Source organism: Orbicella faveolata, unplaced genomic scaffold (genome assembly GCF_042242905.1).
Source record: "Orbicella faveolata isolate gen_17 unplaced genomic scaffold, um_ofav_v1 contig_13, whole genome shotgun sequence".
Taxonomy (NCBI): domain Eukaryota; kingdom Metazoa; phylum Cnidaria; class Anthozoa; order Scleractinia; family Merulinidae; genus Orbicella; species Orbicella faveolata.
The window spans coordinates 26,691,622-26,713,452 of record NW_028301540.1 but is presented as its reverse complement, the minus strand read 5'-3'; the positions used below and the strand labels follow the sequence as shown (position 1 = coordinate 26,713,452).

Genomic DNA, 21,831 nt, shown 5'->3' with positions numbered 1-21,831 from the left:
GAAAACTGATTTACAGGCATCAGCAGTACCCACATATGCGCAATGAAAAGCGTTGTGATGTGTTTATTTTGTGGAAAATTGTTGAGGTATAAAAGTATTATTTTAAGTGTAGATGAACGAATCATGGCGCTAAAAATCCGTGTTGCGGTGACGATGTTTCGTTGACTTTTCTTGCGGTGATGCGGTGTTCGTTAATATTTTTTGTGGTGTTGCGGTGTTCAGAACCCCCCATGTCCCCCTCAGTCATTTACTTGTCAAACTGAACGTCTATTCCTGCGACTATACACAGAACAATTATAAAATAAAAAGATAACAAAACATTAAGCTTGTTTTGGTTTGTATCGAGTTCACCACACATTGATGCGTGATGAGGAGAATTCTCAACCTTATTAAAATCTTGCTGACCTCTTTATTTCTAACACCTCTGAGGTCCTTTACCCTCAATCCATGAGTTTAGAAGTAAATTTCGCTTCTCTTTCAATCTAAAACTCAATTTACTTTTGTTCAGAACCTACACCAAGATCATAACTAACTCTCAGACTAGTTACTTTCTTTTCTATAAACAATCTTTTGCATAAGAGTCTCTTGAAAAGGAAATTTTGCATAGATATGATTATGAAATCTTTTGTTTTGGGTGACTCTAATCACCTATTTTACGCGCAACAAAGATGATTGATTTAGTTAGTTTTAGTGAATTAGATTTTCTGACGTAAATATGAGTGCATGCGTAACTTCTGCCAATTATAATTGAAAAAACGTCGTAAGCCTGACGAATGATACTCAATAAATTCTATGCTGTCGAGGCATGAAATCTGCTTTGCAAAACAAACGACAAACGAGAAAAATTTAGGCTAAACTTTTCAAGATGCACAAACCTTGACTGACTCAGAAAATATGATCATTTTCTCTGTCAATATCGGGCGTAAGTGTTTCCACTTCCCCGCCAACGCACATGTCCTTTTCATGAATGAACAACGACGTTTCCGCTGCGCCTGTTTTTAAATTTTGCTGTCTTCCGACAAAGATGTGCGTTATAGTTTCCTCGTTATTCATGTTCTGTGTAGTTACACTGTTTTCATTATATCTTTCTTTTACTTTCTTCACTGTTCTGTCGGAGGTTCGACTTTTTTTTTTAGAAATTTCTTCGTTCTAAGTGATTGTTTTTAAACAATTAACTGTTTTTCTACTTGAAATCATTAGGGTCAAGTTAAAGCGGAACCGTTAGCTGCCATGACGACTACTGACGAATGCATCAAATTAACTACTTCCTATTCTAGAATGAATTGAATCGCATACAGTGTTTAACCTCTCTTTTCCGCTGATACTGTAATTGATATGTCAGTATATAAATAATTTAATATCGTAGCATAAGAATTACCACTAATAGCCATTACAAGTCAAGTTATGTGGATTGTAATGCATATTTTGTATATTTGATCAGCAAAGAAAAGTCAAGACAAAAAATGTATTAATAGTTTTCAGTGGTAGAGCAGTGTCGGATTTGGGGGGTTAAATAGCAGGCTACTTCCCTTCTTTTCAACTCCACATCCCCGGGAAGAAGCTGATTACGCAATGTTAAGCGTCAAGTACAAATGATATAGGTTTAAGGATTTGGAGTCGCTATGTATAATAAACAGAGGTATCTTAGCGCTTTAAATACTTCCCTTTTCAGCAAACAGGTGTTGAACTAGCCCCAAGTTTAGCCGACAGAAGACGACACGAACGACAATTAAAACAATAATTTGTGAACGACATAAGCTTTCTTCACTGCGGATGTCATGCTCTTAAAGAGAATAATGTTTATATAAAAGTCGCGACAGGAGAGAAACCAAACAAAAAGAGTTCCTTTAGCTAAAAAGTATACATGCAGGCAACCTGTGGTCACTAAATAATGACCTCCATTGAGTAAAGGTTGCTTATACACTTAATTAACTTCTATTTTCATGTTTATTTAGTGGTCCGCGGTATTGTGTGATGATCACAAACGGGAAGACGACCCCCGCCGCTCATAAGGAAAACATGTAGCACTTAACGAAATAAGTCATAGAGGAAGTTTCCGTGCGATACAAATAAAAATGATTTCACTTAAATACTTAAAAGGACTCTCAACCATGAACATTTATCTATCAATGCAATACAAAGCCTAAGTCAAACTGAATGTCACGGCAACAGGCTGTGTCAGTAAAAGAAACGAGGTAGGACTGCTTCCGCTCTTAAGCTGGTCTTATTTTCGCCTGCAGAAAAGTGTAAAAGATCAGAGCAATAGCACAAAACTTTTAGCAGCTCCCAGGAATGTTTCTCAGACTTCAAGCCGACACATTTTTTTTCAAATGTTTCCGGGAACAAGGCGAAACCGGTTGAAAAGCATACATGCACAAAACATATTAAAACATTTTTTGCTCGCGTGGGATAAGCTCGTCATGACGTCAGTACGGTGTTCTTTTAGTTGGGCTGTTTTCGCCAACAAGCTCTTCAAAATCATGATCATCGGCAATAGTGTAAGGTGCTTTTATTTGCTGCCAGGGTTTTCACCTCTCCTATCCACGTCACATACATGTAGCAGGCCAATTTTTAAGCAGTGTCGTAGTGCCTGCTTGTTGCGAGAGGTGAAAAATGATACTTTGTAACAGTTGGCGTAGGTTCGTTCGCGTTTAAATTTATTTTCTTTGCATTCCTTTAACGTTATGACATCTACTACCGCTCAAGGATTCGCGTTACCCTTTTTTTACACATCCTTGACTAGTTTAATTTCATGCGTTTGACGCTTTTATGTTCATCTCATTTAGTTCAAGTAATTGGCAATCATCGTTCAACTATTTGGAAATACGTAAAAGTTTGAGATCAAAAAGCTTAAATATTTGTCAGTGTCCCGGACCTGTTTCTGGATGTTCCACTTCAATGACTGCCTCTAAAGTTAAGCAGGGTATCAACTTGAAGTTGGTAAAAGTTAAAAAAAAAAAAAAAAAAAAACATTGATCGACGAAGAGCTAAAGCTTGAAAAGTCAGCTTCATAAGCTCGCTACATCGGTTTAGTCGTCAACCTTGTCAATAGACCCGTTACTGTTATCGTGTACACAGACTGAGAACGTCGTTTAAAATCAGTTTGAAGCCAAGCCGTTAAAGCTGCAAAACTTCCGTCGAACACACCCACACGTAGCCTCATTTCCAGAAAACGCAGAAGCACACTTTTTCAAATTGGGTTTTCCGTTTCGGCAGTCGTCGGATATGTCTCTTTCAAAAGCAGGGCTTTCATTTTGAATGAATAAGTGCATTATCACTAAACTGTTTCAAAACTGCTCCAGGCGCTTCGGAAGAGCCCCAAAAAGAAGCGCTTCGGAAGAGCCCCAAAGAGAAGCGAATTCTTGGGCAGTTACATGCATCCCACATATATGTATACCTGTATTGTGAAAATGGTATAAAAGGAAGCTTAGCCATGAAAATTTCAACATTGGAATCTGAGCTGACTGAAAAGAGAGAGCATCAAACGGCGTTGAAGGGGATTTTTGTAGTAAGTAACTTTAGAGAAACTTAAAACTTTGATACTGCTATTAAGATGTTTTCCCTAAGAGAATAGTTTGAAATTCTTTCTGCAATGTCCTTTGGCCTTAGCTTTAAACATTAATTCCAACGCAAAGAGAAACTTTATGTGCATTAAATGCCCTAGGCTTTTCATGAAATGTTCTCACTAAAAAAAGTTCTTAAACTCCTTTTCACGGTATTTCTGTAACTGGATTCTGATATGCCTACGTTGAAAACAGCTGCTCGTACGTTTATCGTGTTTAATATGTTAGCAGAATCTGTTTTGGTGACTTAGAAGAGTTTATTTGTCTTGTTAATCTTTACCTATAGATTGCTGTCGCGTGCTTGCTGGCTCGCATGGAAGTTGTATCAAGTCTACATTGCCTGAGCTCGGTTTGGAAACTGAGTCAGAGATCATGCGGTGGAGGCAATCTTATGAAGATTAACAATACCACTAACTGTCCTACAGTTGTTGGCAGCAAGCAATGTGGAGTAACAGTTACTGGCACAGCTACCCAAGATACCAGCACACGTAAGTTATTGAAGAAAAGAGCCATTTTTTTTTTTTTTAACTCAGTCGACTTCATAAGATTCGAAGTGAAGTTTATCGTCATGATAGTCGTACAAACGCCATTGATTCCTATTATAATTAGAGAAATTTGTTGTCCACACCAATCAAACACGTTGCAGGTCTAATTTCAATAATAAATAAGTAAAGTTACAGATTTTTGCTGATGGCCGGAGTGAAATAAGCCAATCACCAACAGTAGTCTCTCAGTCGACATAATACAGTCAACCCCCGATAGCTCGAACCTGTAATTAAGGGAAATTGAACAAGGTTCAAGTTGAAGGTAGTTTGAGTTATCTGGAGTAGAGAACAAATGACCAGAATGAGGGGAAAACGGTATTTATTGTGCTTGTATTCATACAGTCTACATTTTATCGAAATTTAATTGTAGAGACGTCGATCGAGTACATTTACATCAGTACATTTCTAACTTACCTTAAAAATCAGAACGTACTAGAAACGTAGTGGAAAAAAAGGGAAAAGCAAAGCAGCAGGAGAAGTCAAGGTACTGAGAACTGCCCAGGGTTGAAGGGAAACTGAAAATTGCTTCGAGTTAGCGGAAGGTTCGAGTTATAGAGGGCTCGAGTTACTGAGGTTACAATTGTAGTAAATAGTTCGAGTGAGCGAGTGTGCGAGTCATCGGGAGTCGACTGTATAAGATATTTACATCATGACGTGGAAGACATAAACTTTCTGGTGCTTACTGCAATGGCGCATCAACTCTCGTTTTATTTCGTTTCTTAAAGGATTTAAGATTGAAGAGCCGGACAAGAAGAACAAGCCCGGGTTGTACTGTATTCGGTTCACTGATATACACGATTCTAATAAGAAATACGCACTGAAGGCCATCAATGGGGTTAGTCTTGCTTTTGAGGTGAGTTCAAAAGAAATCTAAAACACAATGGGATACGACTGCAGAGAATCATGCTAGTTGCATTTATCATCTTGGCCTGGATATCTGTTTGGATGAAACAACTGCCATGATTCCGTACCATGTCTCATCGCGAGAATTGGCCATTAAAAATAAAATAGTGTGATTAGATGCATTTAAGTCGCTCTGGGTACCAATGGACCACAGCAAAACTAAGCTGGTTTAAAATGCCAAATCATGTATTATGATTATCATCGTCATCGTCATCACTTTTATAATGAAGTATATATACCACACCCAACATTCGACCTATAAGTGGCTCAGATAATTTGTTTCATTTAAGGTCATTCCACTAAAATAGAACCTGTACTGAGACTTTTGTGAAACTTTGCCTATTGATTGTTTATGTTATAGGAACTTAAATTTTGAAATAAAAATGAGGGGTCCCCATGTTCGTTTAGGTGCAACAGCCCTTGTTTATACCCATATAAATCCTTATAATACCATCATGATTGTAGTCACGATTCCTTGCTAAATTCATCTTTCCCACGATTGCTTTTTGTTCTACACTGAGAATTGGTCCATATTTATTTTACACAGAGAAATTCATTACTCAATTCAAAACAACACAGAAAAAATGATAGGTCACCATACCAGTTTGCGAGAAAATGACGGTTTACCGCTATGGCGAGGTCCAGCTGCAAAGAAAAAGTCGCCATGTTTTAATGCGCGCGCTCTAATCACGCGTCAAATTATGCGCAGTAGGGATGCGCAATGCAATACTGGGGAATGACCTTAAGTATGATTTCAGACAGAGTTACCAATAAATCTAACCATAAACAATCGTGGAAGTATCTAGACGAAGCCAAGCTTGTTTACGATTTTACCATTTAGATGACAAAGTTCTCGGGGGAAAAATAATTTCTGAAAAGTTTTGGAAACTGATAGAGAAGTGTTCATTCTCAAGAAAAGGCAAATAAAACTCGCACGCCGCGCAAATGTTGCTATTTGACACCTTGTTATTGGATAGCTAAGTTGCCCGTTCCAAAGAGAACGTGCTGATAACCAATCAGATTCGAAGTATTTTGATATGATTATGATTAAGGCCCCGATCGGCCTTTGAGAACACAACAATCATTGACGGCAGAAACACTTGTGTGTGTACCATTTAACGGTCAGGGTTAATCACATGACTGTCGTGAGTTTTGTTTTCCGTAAACAGTTTCTCCGGATTAGTGTGCACGGTAGACCTATAAACCGTTGAAATAAAGCTGCGTTTTCAAATTTCTCCGGGATAGTGTGGGCTGGGCCCGATATGGAAAGTGCTCAAGCGTCGTTCTGCCGTAGCTCCAGTAGTCTGTTTAATTTTGCCACAGTGCATTAGCCGGAAATTATGAATGAATGTCGCGCACAGTCCAGTTTTTCTTTGTTTTTGTTTAGTTAATTACCTCTGTAATTTACTGACAGTTAGTGTTCTTCTTGATTGTAAATTATGTTTATATTGATTTGTCATTCTCTTTCAATTGCATTCACAGGAAGGGGCCTGTCACGGTAATATAGGCAGTGATTTCCTGTTTGAAGAGCTGGCTACGACCAGTTACCCAACAAGATATACATACAGGCCAAGTAATTACGTGGCCAAGTGTCTAACAGCCACTGCCATGGAGGACTATCTCTGATTAGTGTTAACAATATGAAGGTTAGGAAATGTCTCTTCCGAAAAATACCTGTGTAAGTTTTGTTACCAAACAACACTTAGCCAGCATGGTATTTAATTCATTGTATTTAACTTGTTTGTCATGTAAGTAACTAGAAGTAGTTTGCAAAGTAAACATAACAGATGAATAAAAATTTTCAAACTACCATATTTGTTAGCCCGTGTAGCTTGGCGGTTCAAAGAAGTTTTTAAGCAATTTGGCTCCTCGTAGCTTCGCAGGCTTTGGCGCTCGTTATCACGGCCTCGCCGCTTTCTTAACGTGCTCAAATTGCTTAAAAACCGCCAAGCTACGCAGGCTACCATTTGTTTAATAATATGTTTTGACGGAGTAATATTTTCGTTAAAATGTTATTAAATTTAAATCTAGCTGCGATAACTGGCTTTACCTATGTAGTCACATGAACTAGACCAGCACAGAATTAATTGTTTTAATAAAGTACAGAGAATCAGTATACGGGTTTTTTACGCTGTAGTCGTATATCTCTCCTGTGTTTTTTGCCCCCTTCCTGTTATCGATATCCTTAAATCAACATAACACAAAAAACAAAATTTGCTATTAGACTACCTTGCCCTATAAGAAATTGATGTACTCGTCTCGTTTACTCTCGTATAATTTACAGTTATTCACCGAATTGAGGTGAATTGGGGAGACGATTTACCTTCCTGCGAAGACACAGTTTGTTACCGTGACATTTAGTTTGACCTAGGCTGTGCATTGATAGATTACTGTTCGTTATCAATAAGAGTCCGTGATGTTTCTTTCATTTGTTTCGCGTTTTCCATGGCTCCCGGGGGGAGGTACTCCCAGAAAAGTTGGGTGGGGTTGTGCGGCCCACTTCCCATAACCCTTACCCTATTTTTGACCAAAATCTGCGATTTTTCCTACCCTATTTATGACCTGGCCAAAAATTCGATACCCTATTTATGACAGTTGCAGCTTCCGTAGTTGTCTTAAAACTGAAGTTATGAAGGGCTTTTGTTGTCGTTCTTATCGGATAGCAATGAAAAAGTAGCTTCTGCTAAGAAATATACCCAATTAATGACTAGAGTGCTAAAACCATACCGTATTTATAACCAAAATTGCCAAAATGGATACCCTATTTATGACTAAAACGGCTGTAAACCTCTAACCTTTGGGGCCGCACATACCTATATAGCCCATATAAGAGAGCATTCCCCCCGGGCCATGCCTCTTAAAGAAAAGTCAGCACGGTAACTTCCGCTGTGACTTACTGAGTACCTGTCTGCCCGTAATTAACTGTGTAGCTCTATAGTTTTCGTACAATGATATCGTCCACCAAAATCATTCCATAAAGTTAGGTCAGTTTGGGATTCCAATAGCAAGAACATAAACGTGTCTTCCCGACCGCCGGTGAATTGTTTCCACCTTTTAAGACTTTTAAAGTGGAGCGAAGAAAGTGCACTTAGCGGGATGCTTCAACGAGTTTCAACGTCATCATGCAATCCTATTAACCATTATAGAATCGGATATATTCCTCCGTCGCTTGTTGACCGTCGAGACACTCACAAAACAGGAAAAGGAAACGTGATAATTGAGAGATATTCCGTTAAGTGCTGTGTGTTTTCTTTATACGCTAAGTCTTGATAAATTATGAGTGTAAGGTCAGGCTTGTTTATTTGCCCTTGTTTTATCTACTAAGCAGGGGTAGTCTTCCGTTGGGGTCACACGAAACGCTCCTCGCGGAGGAAGTGTTACGAGACGACAGGAGACTATAGAATAAAGCGACTTGAAACGGAGTTGTATTAACAGGCTAGATCTAGTTTTAAAAGAGATCCAGCTAGAGATGGTTCAGGTTCTGTTAGCACTTAACATCTCTTATAAGTCTTATTATGCATAACTGACTTAAAATAATGCTTACTTTTATTATTTATGTTCCTGCGGTCATGTATTATTAGAATCAGTGATCTTTATTCAAGATCAAAACATGTACAGGGCGTTTTGTTATCTTTGGAGACCTCACTTTTGAGCCATCGATCTTCCGCACAAGAGCACTGTGATTAAATCTCAAAAAAAATGGATCTGTGAGTTTCACGGCTCATTTTCCACGTCTAAAAGAAAATCCATGGCGCTTGAGCTGGGCATCGATAAAATTGGGAACACAGTCTTCGTGAAACACGCCGGAACACTGAAAACAGTAAAATTAAAAGTTGCATTAGCTCTTTGAGTAATCTTTACTCGATGCAGGTTATTATCTTGTAACCGCAGTTTGCCCGCATGTATACTTTTTAGCTTAACAAGCTCATTGCGGTTAGCCTTTTTGATCTGACCCTTTGCGGTGAGTCTTTTTGATCTGAGCAGCGGTTAATCGTCAAACTGATAAATAGCTGGGCGTTATAGTTAAAGTGTACAAAGATCGGGAACATTGTTTAAAATCAGTTTGAAGCCAAACCGTTATAACTGTTGTTGGCAAAATATAACGACTTCCAAAGACCTTTATAATTACGTATCCATAGAACGTGGAATGTAAAGTGTAAATATAAAAAAGAAGTAGTGGCCCATCCAGAGCATAACTATTCGTACACTTTTAGCAGTTCAGTCCAATTGGGATTTCAGTGGAACATTTTGTACGATTCTGTGGAAGGAGTAAACCCCTGATAAAATCACTCGGACCAAGGGAGGAAACCAACAACAAACTCAACCCAAATCAATTATGACGCTTTGTAAAGTACTCCAACCGACGAGGCACAGCTTGTAGCTCGAGCCCTCTCACTACTGCACTCCTGACGGTGGAATAAAACTTAATTTATGGCGTGTAACGAGCCAACTGTTTTGAGTGTACTATTTGCAAAAAGCTCTTTAAGAATCTTGGAAGAGAATATATTACTGATTGGTTTACTGACACAAAAGTAGAATCAGGAACATGAGGAGACGAAGGGAGGGGGCGGAGCGGATGAATTCATGCAGGCCGTAAGCGAATCCCCTAAAACTTCCACTCTTGTTTCTATTACACGGGAAGTGCAATTAACAGTTGATTTTGTTGATTTTATGATTGAGTAAGTTTGATAATCACTTAGCTAGGGTGTTGTGTTAAAGCAACATAATTCGACATAACACAAATTAGATAAGTTTGTGTGTTCAGGTTTAGTTGATAAAAACTTGGCTGGGAAATCAACTACCACAAACTCTCAGTTTTGGATCAAAAACGTCAATATACGGGCAAGTGTCAAACCGTGTCTAGCCTTGACAATGTGAAAAATAGGAAATGTGTCTTTAATTTCGAAAAATATATATCTGTATAAGTTTTGTTATCCAACAACAGTTAGGTATTTAAATCATTGTATTTGTTCTTTAAATTAACAGGAAGTAGTTTGTTAAGTAAATATAACAACGATGGTAAAAAAAAAACTTTCAAAATACCATTTCTCTGTTTGTTCAATGATTTGTTTTGACTGAGTGATATTTTTGTTGAAATGTTAGTGAAATCGAGCATTAAACATTTTTCAGGTAAACAGATAACTAGCTTTACCTATGTCGTCACAACAACTAAACCGGCAGAGAATGAATTGTTTTGTGTTTTGATAATTAAAGTAGTAAACGTCTCTTTTAAGAATGATGTTCGTGGCATAAGATGCGTGAGGTTTTGTTTTTCCAATGTTACAGATGCTGATTAAAGTGCTGAAAGGATAAGCGGTGTGGGTTTTTATTTTACTAAGGCTGGCTATCTTAAGAAACCGGAATTTTCTGTTCTGAAATTAACAATTCCAGTTCCACTCTATAAGTTTCTATCTGAGACGAAAACTGTACAGTTTGAATTTCAAGCACGAGAAGATAAGACTGTAAGCCTTTCAGTATGAGGGGTTTTTGTTAAATTTAACCTCCTTTAATTCAAATGCCTGGCCCGAGCGCGGGACAAGGTTTCACAAAACGTGAAAGAAGTGGTCACGGATACACTTTATTAGGGAATTTTTTTATTATTTTTTTTTTTTCATTTTTTTTTTTTTATCAGGACGTCACTACACACAACGAAAAAGAATCCGTTTAGTAAATACAGTATTTCGCCTACGTTTCTGGCTTCTTCGTTTGTTCAATCCCGTGCCAAGTATTTCTTCCATGTATTGCATCCTGTCTAGCCAACCGTTTAACTGAACACAGTCGCGTTAGTTCAGAATCACGTACTATTTGTATTTACTGCACAGGAACTTTCGGAAGTGGTAAAAAGATGAATTCCTCGGCTGTTTTATAAAGTGCATGAAACAAAACATCTTTATCGTGCGAACAGTATAAATAAGATGCCTCTAGGAGAGAAAATTAAATTAACCCACAACGATTGATCTGGATTGACAAGGTGAAAAAATAGGCGGCTATATGGAGTACAGAGGGATTCTTCTAGTAAGTTAAATTGTGAGTTGTTAACTCTATAAGAAGTTGAACAGTTGATATCTTAAAGTTTTATTTAAGTCATCTATTAAATGGCTGGTGTTTGTAGCCGATCTAACGCGCGCTCTGAGTAGCTAACTATGAGCAGCGGGCCGATTACAGGCCTGAAAAGACAGAGCAAAACGCCAAATAGTAAACAACTTATTAACCTGGAGCGTTTTGAGGTAGTGTTTTATAGTATTGACGCCAACACTTCCTGCTCTTTTACAAAACAATATTTGGCTGTCAAATAAGCATATCGTGTAAGTTTCTGTTTTCTTCTGTGCAATGATCCTAAGTTTCGACAGTTAACTCTTATATTCAGTGCTTTTTATAGGCTTTATTTGGAAATAACCCTATTTTTTACCACACCCAGTGGACAAATCATCTCATGTCACGTGACAGACCTTAAAATGTTACGATTTTTTGGCTGATAGCATCACGACACTATTGGTCTTTGATGAGCCCAAGTTTCGGGAATTCTACTTAAAAACCTTGCAAAGTAGAAATTTTGGCGCGAAGTCAGTCGGTACAAAAGTAAACTTTTGAGAAAAATGCACTTTAAGTTTCTTACACGAAGTATTAAGCATTTAACGAGCCACAAATAGCGGGGAGGAGGGGGTGCAGATTGGATCTCGGGGGAGGGGGTGCAATAGTTGTTCTATTCTGTAAGAAGTTACCGCAGTTGTGGGAAATATTCCTTTTCATAAGGGAAATGAATGAGCCTGTGATGGCAATTTGAGGCAAAGCTTTTCACAAATAATTATACCAATCGAATTGTGCATGTCTTTAAAGCTTTTTTCTAAGTAGTTTCGTTCATATAAGTTAAAAATAATCTATATTTTTGGTCACGTTCTTATAGTAAACAGTCGTTGCTATGGCCGTTGCTATGTGAAAAAACTTATACCACTGTGTACTTTCCTTAAATTTCACACTCATCTGGAAGGAAATTCGGCAAGATCGTTTCAAAATGTTTTTGACAAGTCCTCAAGGGTCTTAAATCTTTTATTTCCAAGAAATTGAATTTTTCATGAACATCGCCATATTTTAGGGTACCATACCCCCTTAAGTGGACATTTTGAGTGTTTGTAGGGTCTTTGAGTTTGCACTAGTCTATCACAGAACAAATGGCAAATGGCAAATGCCATGCCAAATTTACCATATATTATTTTAAGTAAAACAAAGCTCTCTTGTGATTTATGACTATCACGTGATTGCTACACTGCCCCCCACTGAGTTATTGCGTCGGTAGCCGTTCGTCTCGGGAGACGATGGTGTAGCGCTATGTCGATGCGGAGCATCGTCTCGAGTGGCTGTAGAGTCCCACTCTGGAGTGGAAGTCTCTGTTGCAAATAACGCAGACGAAGGAGGATGGAGGTACAATTGAGGCAGCCCTGGTCTTCCTTCTGGTTCTCTTCAAGGCCTGCTGGTCATTTCTGGTATTCTCAGCCCTCCCGACCCCTGAAGATACTGCATGTCGCCAGGCCACTCTGAGTTATTGCGTAATGAATATAAAATTCCTCAATATTTCATAAAATGAAGGGAAATTTAGCCCCTTGTCTAGGAATATCATTGCTGAGTTATTGCGTAATGAATATAAAATTCCTCAATATTTCATAAAATGAAGGGAAATTTAGCCCCTTCTCTAGGAATGTCATTGCTGGAGACGCTTAATAACCTTGTGAGGTAAATAAGGCACCCAATATGACCTGATTTACGATTACAGAGTCATTCATTTCCCTTATGAAAAGGAACATTTCCTACAACTACGGAAGCTTTTTACAAAATAGATGAAAAAAATAGGGTCAGGTTTAGGGGTACGGTTAGGGTAAGGGTTATCTCACTTAGGGTCAGGCTTAGGGTTAGGGTTAGCTTTTAGGGTTAGGCTTAGGGTTAGGGCTAGGGCGAGGGCTAGGGCTACGGCTAGGGCTAGGGCGAGGGGTAGGGCTAGGGTTATCTTAGGGTCAGCATATCATTTGAGAAATAGAAATATATATTTGTTTTAAAGGAAAAATAATAGCACTTGACGTTTGTTTTTTTTCGGTAAGTAGCAATAAAAAAATGTTCGCTTTAGTTAAGAACTGGCAGCTAGAAATTATTCACGTCATTTAAACATAGGATTTTACACTTTGAGGACGAAACAGTACTATTTGTATAGGAAATAGCACGGTTTCTAGGGGTATTGGGGATAAATACCGCGAGTGATATTTCAAAATTCACCAAAATATCACGAGCCGCCGCGGCGAGTGATATTTGGGGAGTTTTGAAATATCACGAGCCGGTATTTATCCCAAATACCCCGAAGAAACCGTGCTATTTTTCGTTTATACTACAAGGCAAAGAAATTTTGCATTTCATATAACACACACATTTTTATTTAGTCACGCGCAGTTGAATGACTTTACAATGACATGTGATTAAACATGTGATCGCTTAAACATCACATATGGTCACACATCACACAACTGTGATGAAACTGTACTCGAATGTCTGTAAATCTCAGTTCTAAAGAGTGAAAGTTTTTAATAGGCTCATCAATCAAAGTTTAACAATCATCTGCAATCGATTCTGCCTGTGGAACACTGCACCTCGGCTCGGGAAACTTCTGGCTAAGCTGGTAGTTGATGGTCACTTGACAGCCGTGGAAATTGTTGATTGTAGTCAACCGCTCTTCATTCATCATCAGCGTGTTTTCCACATCAGAGGAAAGGCCAACATTCTGAAGAGGACGGCGTTGGTTGGACGTGCTTGCCTGACCGTCAGAGCTTATGATTGAGGAAATCAGCCGTTGTTCATTCTCATCGCCTTCCTCGTAATCGGCTAAAGAGCGCTCGTTTGTATGGCCAGTGACGCCAATAATTGCGGAGCGAGGTTGGTTGGCAGCTTTGAGTTTCTTCACCAGCGTTTTGCGTGCACTGTGGTTTGTGAGCCGTTTACCTTCAATCTCGCCCTGAAGAGCCATAGATTTCATGAAGGAATTAATGCTGTGGATCCCCATTCTCTGTCGCTTATACCACACTTGAGACTTAGGTCGCTCAATCACCGCGAGGTAAAATGGCCCACTGTTTTTCATTTCCTCGGGTCTGTGTGACAGGAACGTCTTTAGAAGCTTGACTGGACATCTTGGCCCACCAGTTGCAAACATTTTCGGCTGAACCACTCTTCTTTTTTTGCGAAGGCCGCCCTGACGCGTTTTTGTGGGATTTTCTTCGTACGTGATGTACTCGACGCCATAGTCGTCTTTGGTGAATGAAAAATCTTCGACATACATGTCATGGTGTTCCTGACAGCCTCGTAATCCGAAATGATGCGTCAAAAGAAACCACATTGTGGTTATTAGGGACTTCGGAGACTGGCTGCCAAGGAGCCCTTTGGACCACAACAGCTCTTCATCTTCAGTGGTTAGTGCTTTTGATGCACGGGGACGTTTGCCGTAGCCCTGTTCCCGGAGGAAGCGAGCTTTCCCTTCGAGTACTTTGCGACTGTTGACAAACTCTCTGTCCTTGGCAATGGAAATGCTGCTGTCTGCTTCCTTTAAATGACGGTGCAGGGACGCTATCATTACCCGCAAACTGTCTGGCTCGTAGTCTGAACCATCCTTTTTTCTCACCTCGGCGAAAAACTTCTGAAGCATCTCGTCAAGTTCCTTGGCTTCGTGGCTTACAATATCTGGACTGTATCCTCTTTCTTCAGCCCATGTGGTCCAAACAGTAGCCCAGGTCTTAGTGCTTTTCTTTGTGTTTGAATTTTCTGCATTTTCCTTAAATTGTTGTAGTTCTTTCGCGTCACAATCGGGAAATCTATCAGCCATTGTTTTAAAATTAGAAACAATAATTTTTCAGTTACCATGGAAACTGGCTGTAATTTTTACATGTAAGTATTTCAAATTTGGCTTAAATACTACTGATCTTAGCCAATCACATTTCAGAAATTTCTCAGCCTGTAGTATAAGTTTATAAATACGTTAGAAAAACTACATGCATAAGATGCTGGATGCTTGAACGCGATAACAAGTCTTCATTTCACTAATAAAGTGATAAATATATGATCATTTAGCCTAAAAAGCTGCACCCGTAAAAGTTTGACGTTGTTAAGCAACACCCATAGAGTTAACGCTCCATTGCCTGGTCAGGTGACTAATTATTATTTCAAAACTTTGTACCCTGTTTGAGCGGAAAAAACAACTGATAGTGAGTAAGACTAGTAATTTCCTTTTCTTTACAAAGGCGTTTTTATAGCGTGTTTTAAATTTTGCCTGTTTTGCATTAAATCCGTGCAATGTTAAAAAATAGGTCACGTGACAATATTAAAGTATTCATAAAATCTTTTAAAAACGGGTTAGTTAATGTTGTATCATATTATCAGCATTTCCTTTTCCTAAGCAACACGTCGACAGCAAATTGGCGTAAAAGTTCTTTTGCAAACTAGCTTATTTATAAAAATGTGTTTTGTGACGTCATGACCACAAAACGTGTCATCCGACACTGAACATCACTTTTATACCCTTGATATGATGAAATATAAGTTATTCCTTCCAAAACACCTAGCACAGTAGTTTTCTTTTTTGATGAAATGGGCGTTTCGAAACATTTATGTTCTCTGCTGGGGGTGTTGGAAGAGCGTCAAAATACCAGTTTCTGTACGTTTGTGCAAAATTATCTGCCAGGAAGATGGTTCAGAATAAGAATTTCACTCTGGAGCTGATTTTGGGTCACTGGTTAAGCACAATGAACTATAGAAACTCACATTTAAACATCGACAAGGTGAACCAAATGAGGCAGAAAAATTGATGATCCGGATTTCCAAGTCCAGTCCACATTCTCAAGTCTTAGATTTACTATAGTCCAGTAGCGTTAATTCTAATCATCAACCCGGCTACCTTGGTTTAAAATTTGTTCGTTATTTTGTCTTTTACTTGTTTTCTTCATGGGCAGAAAACCCTTCTTCGCTTATTTTCAACTCTAAGAAACCCACAGAATTTCCAAGTTCAGAATTTAGCTACGTCGAAAATCACCTCGCCAACGAGTTCGTGTGGGTCGCTATTTTGCATTGTTTGTGATAATTATCTCAATCCTGGGGAAAGCTTTTAGACAGAGCAATTCAAGGGGTCACTGTTTTCCTCAAATATGCTATAGTCTTGACTTTGCTTCTTCTGGTTCCTGGCTAACAGCAGCCTTTATTGTCACATACACCTTGCAATGCATTATGGGTAACTATACTGTTGTGACACGGAATGCACCTTCCCGCCAAATCAAGACATTCACACTTTCATAGGCCCGGTACCTACTACTTGTCATGTAACTCGCCAAAATACCTTTTTTGTCCCCTTGAAGTGACCTGCTTTTAGACCTGCTCTGTTTTGGCCTGACACAGTCGCGAACCAAGTTTCCATGTGTTAGCGCTTAACAGCACTCTTGGAATCGCGAACCGCCGCAAACATTCAGTTCTTCGAATGCTGCATGTCAAGTTACCGATCGCCAGACTTAAATGATGTCCTTTGACCACCAAAACAGCTATTTGGAAGACATTCTGTCACATACACGTTAATAAGCTTTCGATAAGTGGCATAATCGAACTTCTCCAATCGATATATCGACATTGAGGCTACTACGTCATGTGTGTCTATTTCTCAGACCCAGTCTGCTCAGGTGAGACCGGGGGGGAACGCGGCTCGTCGTCGTAAAGTCAGTAAAAGTAAAGCAATGGTTCCAAGCAAAGGTCCACTTAAAGACTAGAGTGCTAAAACCATACCGTATTTATAACCAAAATGGCCAAAATCGATACCCTATCTATGACTAAAACGGCTGAAAAACCCTACCCGTTGGGGCCGCACATACCTATATAGCCCATATAAGGGAGTACATTACCATTTTTTTTTTTTTTTTTGCTATTCGACTTCGTCTACAGGTCATTCTGATACCGGTCTTTACCCGCTCCAAGGTCTTGCGACTTTCTACACCTCCTATTTAATTTTTTCAATTATTTTTGCGATTATGGATATCGAACGCAAACGTAGCAAGCTCCGGAAAGCAATACTTTCAGTGAAGATAGGGCTTCAGTCAGTGGGTTTATACACCAAGAAAAGTGAGCGAAGTAAAAGAGGAGAGGGATCTAGGGTAAAAGCCATCTCTCAAGGGTCCTCACGTTTTTCTTCGTCCGCTTCCTAGCTTCGCGCAAGGTTTCTTCACAACAGCAACAAAACTGATTTACCGGCATCAGCAGTATCAACATATGCACAATGAAAAGCGTTGTGATGTGTTTATTTTGTGGAAACTTGTTGAGGTATAAAAGTATAATTTTAAGTGTAGATGAACGAATCATGGCGCTAAGAATACGTGTTGCGGTAGCGGTGTTTCGTTGACGTTTCTTGCGGTGATGCGGTGGTCGTTAATTTTTTTTTGCGGTGTTGCGTGTTCAGACCCCCCCCCCCCCCCCCATGTCATGTACTTGTCAAACTGAACGCCTATCCCTGCGACTATACACAGAAAAGTCAAATAAATAAAAATAATAAAACATTAAGCTTATTTTTGGTTGTATCGAGTTCACCACACATTGATGCGTGCTGAGGAGAAATCTCAATTTTGTTAAAATTTTGCTGACCTCTTTATTTCTAACACCTCTGAGACCCTTTACCCTCAATCCATGAGATTAGAAGTAAATTTCGCTTCTCTTTCAATCTAAAACTCAATTTACTTTTGTTCAGAACCTACACCAAGATCATAACTAACTCTCAGACTAGTTACTTTCTTTTCTATAAACAATCTTTTGCATAAGAGTCTCTTGAAAAGGAAATTTTTGCATAGATATGATTATGAAATCTTTTGTTTTGGGCGACTCGAGTCACCTATTTTACGCGCAACAAAGATGATTGATTTAGTTAGTTTTAGTGAATTAGATTTTCTGACGTAAATATGAGTGCATGCGCAACTTATGCCAATTTAAATTGAAAAAACGTCGTAAGCCTGACGAATGATACTCAATAAATTCTATGCTGTCGAGGCATGAAATCTACTTTGCAAAACAAACGACAAACGAAAAAAATTTAGGCTAAATTAAACTTTCCAAGATGCGCAAACCTTGACTGACTCAGAAAATATAATCATTTTCTTTGTCAATATCGGGCGTAAGTGTTTCGACTTCCCCGCCAACGTACATGTCATTTTCATGAATGAACAACGAAGTTTCCGCTGCGCCTGTTTTTAAATTTTGCTGTCTTCGACAAAGATGTGCGTTATAGTTAACTCGTCATTCATGTTCTGTGTAGTTACATTGTTTTCATTATAGCTTTCTTTTAATTTCTTCACTTTTCTGTCGGAGGTTCAATTTTTTTTTTAGAAATTTCTTCGTTCAAAGTGATTGTTTTTAAACAATTAATTGTTTTCCTACTTGAGATCATTAGGGTCAAGTTAAAGCGGAACCGCTAGCTGTCGTGACGACTATTCACGAATGCATCAAATTAACTACTTCCTATTCTAGAATGAATTGAATCACATACAATGTTTAACCTCTCTTTTCCGCTGATACTGTAATTAATATGTCAGTATATAAATAATTTAATACCGTAGCATAAGAATTACCACTAATAGCCATTACAAGTCAAGTTATGTGGATTGTAATGCATATTTTGTATATTTGATCAGCAAAGAAAAGTCAAGACAAAAAATGTATTAATAGTTTTCAGTGGTAGAACAGTGTCGGATTTGGGGGGTTAAATAGCAGGCTACTTCCCTTCTTTTCAACTCCACATCCCCGGGAAGAAGCCGATTACGCAAAGTTAAGCGTCAAGTACAAATGATATAGGCTTATGGATTTGGAGTCGCTATGTATAATAAACAGAGGTATCTTAGCGCTTTAAATACTTCCCTTTTCAGCAAACAGGTGTTGAACTAGCCCCGAGTTTAGTCGACAGAAGACGACAAGATCGAAAATTAAAACAATAATTTGTGAACGACATAAACTTTCTTGATTGCGGATGTCATGCTCTTAGAGAGAACACTGTTTACATAAAAGTCGCGACAGGAGAGAACCAACCAAAAAGAGTTCCTTTAGCTAAAAAGTATACATGCAGGCAACCTGTGGTCACTAGATAATAACCTGTATTGAGTAGAATGCTTATACACTTAATTAACTTCTATTTTCATGTTTATTCAGTGGTCCCCGGTATTGTGTGATGACCACAAACGGGAAGACGACCCCCGCCGCTCAATAAATAAAGGAAGCCCAAATAAACAAGCCTGATCTCTCACTCGTATTTTATCAAGACTTATTGTTATTGTATAAGGAAAACATATAGCACTTAACGAAATAAGCACAGAGGAAGTTTCCGTGCGGTACAAATAAAAATGATTTCACTTAGATACTTAAAAGGACTCTCAACCATGAACATTTATCTATCAATGCACAGCGGCCTAGGTCAAACTGAATGTCACGGCAACAAGCTGTGTCAGTCATAAAGAAGAAACGAGGTAGGACTGCTTCCGCTCTTAAGCTGGTCTTAATTTTTGCCTGCAAAAAACTGCAAAAGAACAATAGCACAAAACTTTCAGCAGCTACCAGAGATGTTTCTCAGACTTCAAGCCGAGACATTTTTTTTCGAATGTTTCTGAGAACAAGCCGAAACCGGTTGAAAGCATACATGTATAAGACATATTAAAACATTTTTTTGCTCGCGTGGGATAAGCTCTTCATGACGTCAGTACGGTGTTCTTTTAGTTGGGCTGTTTTCGCCAACAAGCTCTTCAAAATCATGATCATCGGCAATAGTGTAAGGTGCTTTTATTTGCTGCCAGGGTTTTCACCTCTCCTTTCCACGTCACATACATGTAGCAGGCCAATTTTTAAGCAGTGTCGTAGTGCCTGCTTGTTGCGAGAGGTGAAAAATGATACTTTGTAACAGTTGGCGTAGGTTCGTTCGCGTTTAAATTTATTTTCTTTGCATTCCTTTAACGTTATGACATCTACTACCGCTCAAGGATTCGCGTTACCCTTTTTTTAACACATCCTTGACTAGTTTAATTTCATGCGTTTGACGCTTTTATGTTTATCTCATTTAGTTCAAGTAATTGGCAATCATCGTTCAACTATTTGGAAATACGTAAAAGTTTGAGATCAAATAGCTTAAATATTTGTCAGTGTCCCGGACCTGTTTCTGGATGTTCCACTTCAATGACTGCCTCTAAAGTTAAGCAGGGTATCAACTTGAAGTTGGTAAAAGTTAAAAAAAAAAAAAAAAAAACATTGATCGACGAAGAGCTAAAGCTTGAAAAGTCAGCTTCATAAGCTCGCTACATCGGTTTAGTCGTCAACCTTGTCAATAGACCCGTTACTGTTATCGTGTACACAGACTGAGAACGTCGTTTAAAATCAGTTTGAAGCCAAGCCGTTAAAGCTGCAAAACTTCCGTCGAACACACCTACACGTAGCCTCATTTCCAGAAAACGCAGAAGCACACTTTTTCAAATTGGGTTTTCCGTTTCGGCAGTCGTCGGATATGTCTCTTTCAAAAGCAGGGCTTTCATTTTGAATGAATAAGTGCATTATCACTAAACTGTTTCAAAACTGCTCCAGGCGCTTCGGAAGAGCCCCAGAAAGAAGCGCTTCGGAAGAGCCCCAAAGAGAAGCGAATTCTTGGGCAGTTACATACATCCCACATATATGTATACCTGTATTGTGAAAATGGTATAAAAGGGAGGTTAGCCACGAAAATTTCAACATTGGAATCTGAGCTGACCGAAAAGAGAGCATCAAATGGCGTTGAAGGGGATTTTTGTAGTAAGTAACTTTAGAGAAACTTAAAACTTTGATACTGCTATTAAGATGTTTTCCCTAAGAGAATAGTTTGAAATTCTTTCTGCAATGTCCTTTGGCCTTAGCTTTAAACATTAATTCCAACGCAAAGAGAAACTTTATGTGCATTAAATGCCCTAGGCTTTTCATGAAATGTTCTCACTAAAAAAAGTTGTTAAACTCCTTTTCACTATATTTCTGTAACTGGATTCTGATATGCCTACGTTGAAAACAGCTGCTCGTACGTTTATCGTGTTTAATATGTTAGCAGAATCTGTTTTGGTGACTTAGAAGTGTTTATTTGTCTTGTTAATCTTTACCTATAGATTGCTGTCTCTTGCTTGCTGGCTCGCATGGAAGTTGTATCAAGTCTACATTGCCTGAGCTCGGTTTGGAAACTGAGTCAGAGATCATGCGGTGGAGGCAATCTTATGAAGATTAACAATACCACTAACTGTCCTACAGTTGCTGGCAGCAAGCAATGTGGAGTAACAGTTACTGGCACAGCTACCCAAGATACCAGCACACGTAAGTTATTGAAGAAAAGAGCCATTTTTTTTTAAACTCAGTCGACTTCATAAGATTCGAAGTGAAGTTTATCGCCATGATAGTCGTACAAACGCCATTGATTCCTATTATAATTAGAGAAATTTGTTGTCCACACCAATCAAACACGTTGCAGGTCTAATTTCAATAATAAATAAGTAAAGTTACAGATTTTTGCTGATGGCCGGAGTGAAATAAGCCAATCACCAACAGTAGTCTCTCAGTCGACATAATACAGTCAACCCCCGATAGCTCGAACCTGTAATTAAGGGAAATTGAACAAGGTTCAAGTTGAAGGTAGTTTGAGTTATCTGGAGTAGAGAACAAATGACCAGAATGAGGGGAAAACGGTATTTATTGTGCTTGTATTCATACAGTCTACATTTTATCGAAATTTAATTGTAGAGACGTCGATCGAGTACATTTACATCAGTACATTTCTAACT

The 21,831-nt window shown here is 38.7% G+C and overlaps 1 protein-coding gene across 1 annotated transcript; it reads right to left on the bottom strand.

Annotated features, from left to right (window-relative positions):
• Positions 1 to 13,458: 13,458 nt before the first annotated feature.
• LOC149115822 (uncharacterized protein KIAA1958-like) lies at positions 13,459 to 14,953 on the bottom strand. The gene has a single exon (XM_089285221.1). It carries the CDS (start codon positions 14,862 to 14,864, stop codon positions 13,599 to 13,601), a length of 1,266 nt encoding a protein of 421 aa, XP_089141347.1. The 5' UTR covers positions 14,865 to 14,953; the 3' UTR covers positions 13,459 to 13,598.
• Between the last annotated feature and the right edge of the window lie 6,878 nt (positions 14,954 to 21,831).